The sequence below is a fragment of the Cyprinus carpio genome, chromosome A22 (genome assembly GCF_018340385.1).
Source record: "Cyprinus carpio isolate SPL01 chromosome A22, ASM1834038v1, whole genome shotgun sequence".
In the NCBI taxonomy this organism is placed as follows: Eukaryota; Metazoa; Chordata; class Actinopteri; order Cypriniformes; family Cyprinidae; genus Cyprinus; species Cyprinus carpio.
In genome coordinates, this window is record NC_056593.1 from 11971527 (window position 1) to 11976217 (window position 4691).

At 33.6% G+C, this 4691-nt stretch overlaps 1 protein-coding gene across 1 annotated transcript; it reads left to right on the forward strand.

Moving 5' to 3' along the window:
* Positions 1 to 578: 578 nt before the first annotated feature.
* On the forward strand, positions 579 to 2203 carry LOC109065874 (chromatin assembly factor 1 subunit A-like). The gene is made up of 3 exons (XM_019082874.2): positions 579 to 910; positions 1015 to 1099; positions 1180 to 2203. Exons 1-3 carry the CDS (start codon positions 818 to 820, stop codon positions 1302 to 1304), a joined length of 303 nt encoding a protein of 100 aa, XP_018938419.1. The 5' UTR covers positions 579 to 817; the 3' UTR covers positions 1305 to 2203.
* Positions 2204 to 4691: the final 2488 nt, after the last annotated feature.

Below are 4691 nucleotides of genomic sequence, written 5' to 3' on the forward strand. Positions count from 1 at the left end.
TCAGCGGTCTCCGTGCGGGATAGAAAACAGTCAACAAACTAAAATAAAATTACCTCAAAAGTATGGCGCGCTCTCTTCATTTTATCAAATGATCTTAATCACATCTATTCATTTTATAATCCTGCTACTAGCATTTTATTCAGACTAAAACCCCTTTAATTCAAGTGAGAAAGCGTTGTGTGTGTGTGTGTGTGTGGGGCCTTTGGCACATCCTGTCATGCCGGTGACTGCGTGCATGCAATAGAGCATTTTGCAGCATTAAGGTTAACGATTAATCGATTAAACGAAAAATAATCTAAACAAAGAAAGATCACCTAAAAAACACAAACATAAAAACCCCACCTCAGAGGCAAGATGAAATGAAAATACAACGTAAAATTTTCTAAAGATAGTAAGCTCCCCTCAGAGACACATTCATATAAACTCCTCCAATTGTATTGCGATTTGTTTGGCATCTCAACCGATTTGAACTGTCACATATTTGAATCGATTTTCAACCGGCTCGCGGTTAATCATCACATCCCTACTGGGGAGTGTTTTTGGCAGCATGTCAGATTTATGAAGCTACACAAAACACATTTCTAAGCATATTGTCTTATTGTTTGGCAAAAGGATCCAAATCAGACGTATCATAAAGGAGCACGCCGTGTACGAAAAGCGCTCCACTTACAGACGATGCTGCTGGTATGTGCATCCGGAAGTTCTGGCCTGTCATTCTCAGGAGGCCTTGCCCGTTCCCTGCCAGTGGACCTACCTCACCTCCGGCGCTCAGAGCACCCGCGATGAGCACACCGGCTCACAGGGCAACTCGCCCACCATGTCCAGTTCCACCACACCCTCCAACAAGAGGAAAAGCGCCAGCAGTCACTCCATCACGAAGTACATGAAGAAATGTGGCGACTCAGAACAGGTGCAGTGTCAGAATGTTTTTTTTTTTTTTTTTTTTTTTTTTTTTTTTGCTTACTACCCATTTGTCTACTGCTAACGTTGCTGTTTATTACACAATGTATTTAGACTGAGACCATGGAGACCGATGGCTTCCAAGCAGACACTGAAGATGATGAAGACGATGATTGCATCATCATTAGGGAACAATCTGGTTGGTGTATGTTGCTAATAAATCTTGACGACAAACAAATCTGTCAGAATTAGCTTGATAAATGTGTTTTTTCCACATAGGATCCTCTGAACAGGATGCCAACACATCCTTGCGACAAACCGAGAGAAACACAGAGCCCATGGACACAAATGCATCCGAAACTGCTGCTCTTGCCCTACCCTGCCTTACCCCAGCCACCGCCTGAGATCTGTTCCCTTCCTGTTGGGTTTGCATGCATGTGAACCAGACACTCAAAGTCTGGTCTACAGTTCGAAGGATCATACAGTATTAGAGGTCCCCGGAATGAATCATTTGTTTCCTCCTCTTTAAGTGGAGATGTGTTAGATGGTGTACTGCTCTTCTTCAGAGGAGAGGTCCCACACTCTCCTGGTACATTCATCAGGAGGTTGATGCTGTCTGCTGGGCTCAGTGCTTAGCACTATTGTTTTTAAATCCTGTAATATTTTTTTTTCTCTCAGAATACTTGAACTGGTGTGTCTTTCAAAAATAATGACAATTGAAATATATTGCACTTTTATATTCCATTTCCGTTTCTTTTTCTTCTACCCCCATCCTAACTTCTTTAGCCCATCAGAAGTCTTTCCCTCGTTTTCTTTTCCAAGAGTCTTTGTATAAAAACAGCATATGCCATTTGTTGCCCAGGCTGCCTTATGTGGTGTAAATACTATTTTTGTTTTTTGAACAATGGTGTAGAAGCTGAAATAGTATGTGGCCATCCAACACAGGAAAAAAAACAGCACTGGCATTTATTTTGGTGACGTGATTTCTTAATTGTCTCGAATAAACTGCGCCGTAGTTTGCTGTTGTAATGGGTTTTCCTACAAAGCTTGTTTAAATAAAGCATTATTTAAAAATGAACAACTTATAATATGCTGTAAACAAACATTTTCCTTCCATGTGATCACATGTACAAGAGTTGGTTTTTCACATAGACTCATCACATTTGACAATGCATTTTATTTTATACATCGCATGAAATGCAACAGAACACATTTTGAACTTGACAAAACAGTGTAAAATACAAGCACTGTTCATTTGTAATACAGCATGGTTTAATAAAAGAAACAAGCTTGTGACAATATTCTTCTGCAACGGAATCAGTCTAATACCCAAAGTATTCAGCAGGTTTTTAACGTAAAAGCAGGTGCAATTTTAACTTGATTGTGCAAGGTTTCCAGTGTCAACCACTTCACAAAAACAGTCCACTGTACTCCATAATATTGCAAACTTATTTGTTATAATTATAAACACTTGTTTGTAACACAATAATTTACAATTTTACTGCTAGTTATAATTTAACTAGCTTCTAATGAAGTAAAATTTTTGCATGTTGATGGTAAATGGTTTATCTTTGCATTTAAAAATCAGGTGGAGCTTTGATGCCATCACATAGCCTTTCAAAATATATTAAAAAAAGTTAATTCTATGTTAGTACTCAATTTAAGTTTGTAGAAATTAAAGTGGATCTCATAAGTATATTTTACTGGAACTGTTTGTTATGTTTACAAGGGTTTTTAAAGTAATATCAATTGAATAATTGAAAACGTTAAATTTTCTACTGTTTTCGGGTTCTATTTACACTGTTTTATGGTTGCTTTATGGTTAGGTTTAGTAACTTACTGTTTGTGACATCTGGAGTTCATTTTTACTCAAAATGACCCATTCATACTCAAACACTATTCACCGATTGTTACCGTCATTGTGTATGGTGTACCAAGTATTGAGGTCTCTGTGTTCATTTGGGTAATAATTATATTGAGTGGACATATTATCTTAAAAGGATAACAATCTGTTATTTCCTTACTTACAGATTTCATTTAATTCAATACTTAAGTTAACTTAAAATATAGGCCTATGTGTGCAAACCTTGCAAAAGAAAGAATATGAAGTGAATCTTACTTATTGTTTTTTACTTTTTTTCTGTGCATTAAATTACTGTTATTTAACAGCACACTTTTTTAATGATGACATGTTTAAAAAAAATTACAAAAAAAGATAAATAAAATGTACGGGAATTTCCCAAGTAAACTTAACGAAACTTTCTTTTAAAAGCTACAAAGAATTTGTTTAGGGTTTATTTTTATTTTTTAATTACTTATTTTTCTAACAGGGACCTAAAAAAAAAGATGGCCATTGGGCCTACTGATTTTCGGAGTTAAGCTATCCAATCAAAGACGTCAACAACCCTCAGCGGTAAAGTTTCTCTTTTAAAAATGTCTATAATTTTTAACTTTAAAATTTGTAAGGGTTTTTAAAAACATGTTTTTTTCTTTTTTCGTTTAAGGATATGTAAGTTTTACCAGCCCTTTCAAAAGGCACTTCTCCCCTCTTCAAAATAAGTAACAAAAAATATTTAATTTTTGGCCTTTTTTTATGCTTTTTTTAAAAAAATAAATGGAAGAGCACTTGTAACTCTGATCAGTTTGTATTTCAGATGCTGTCAAAATCCTAAAAACCCGTCATCTGCAAGAGAAATGCCCCTAAACACCCCCAAAATCACCAATTGCACGCCATGGGAGAAAACAATACCTGGGGGACCCAAAGTTTATTTTTTTTCAATAATTTATTTCAATGTAAATTGTTTTTTAAATGTTTTTTGCTAATAACTGTTTTTGACACTTCTTTTTGGTCCAAAATTTTCACATTCATTAAAAAATAAATTCCCAAAATTGACTTTTTTGTTTTTGTTTTTATGAAAAACCCAACGAAACGCAGGATATGTAATACCAGGCAGATAGGGGATAAAAAAAAAAACAAAATTTTTTAAATAAATTTCCGTAATTTAAAGAATAAAAATTTTAATTACTAAATTAATAAAAAAAACATCATTAAAAAGGTTTTTAAACACCTTAAGGTCATTGATTTCAAAGCCTGGGGCTTTTTGGAAACCCCATAAAAAGGGTTCTTTTAGCACAAAAAAGGTTTGCATTGTACAAGCTGAAGAAACCCCTTTTTGGTCTGTTTTCCAGTTTTTTCTTAGAGTGTTAAATTTTTAAATTCTGTATCGAAATTCTTTTAGACCCCCTGAAAACTGAAAAGCACGTTATTTAATTTGTGTTTTTATCTATTTTTTTTTTATATTTTCTGCTTTAGAAATAAAATTCTTTTCACTGAGCCCCTGTCGCCAAAAATTTTCTTTAAAAAAAAATTTAAAAAGCTTTGTTTTTGTGATTTTTTGAATATATTTTTACTTTGTTTTTTTTTTGAAAACTAGTTTTTTTTTTTTAAAGGGAATGTTTTTACAACGCCCCAAAAGTATTTTTAACTTTTGTCATATCAAAGATTCTGTCTTAGGTTTTAAAATGATTTTTTTTTTAAATTTTTTATTTTTCTTTTTTAAAAAAAAAAAAAAAAAGTGTAGGCCTTTTTTTGTTTGGGAAACCCGGTTGGGTCAGAAAATGAAAATTTCGATAAATGTTTAGTTATATATTTTTTTGCATTTTTGTGAGTTAAAAAAAATAGATTTTTTTTAAATATCTAATACGTAAATCATAAATTTCCTGGATCAAACTGATTAAAACGATTGGATATTTTGAGGACGCGAACATGTTTGCTGGGTATAGAATTGCTA

Bases quoted from the DNA above. Each gene is read 5' to 3' on its own strand.
- LOC109065874 (XM_019082874.2), top strand. From the start codon at position 818: ATGTCCAGTTCCACCACACCCTCCAACAAGAGGAAAAGCGCCAGCAGT. The intron at 911-1,014 runs GTGCAGTGTCAG...CAATGTATTTAG, and splicing joins AATGTGGCGACTCAGAACAG to ACTGAGACCATGGAGACCGA. The intron at 1,100-1,179 runs GTTGGTGTATGT...TTTTCCACATAG, and splicing joins CATCATTAGGGAACAATCTG to GATCCTCTGAACAGGATGCC.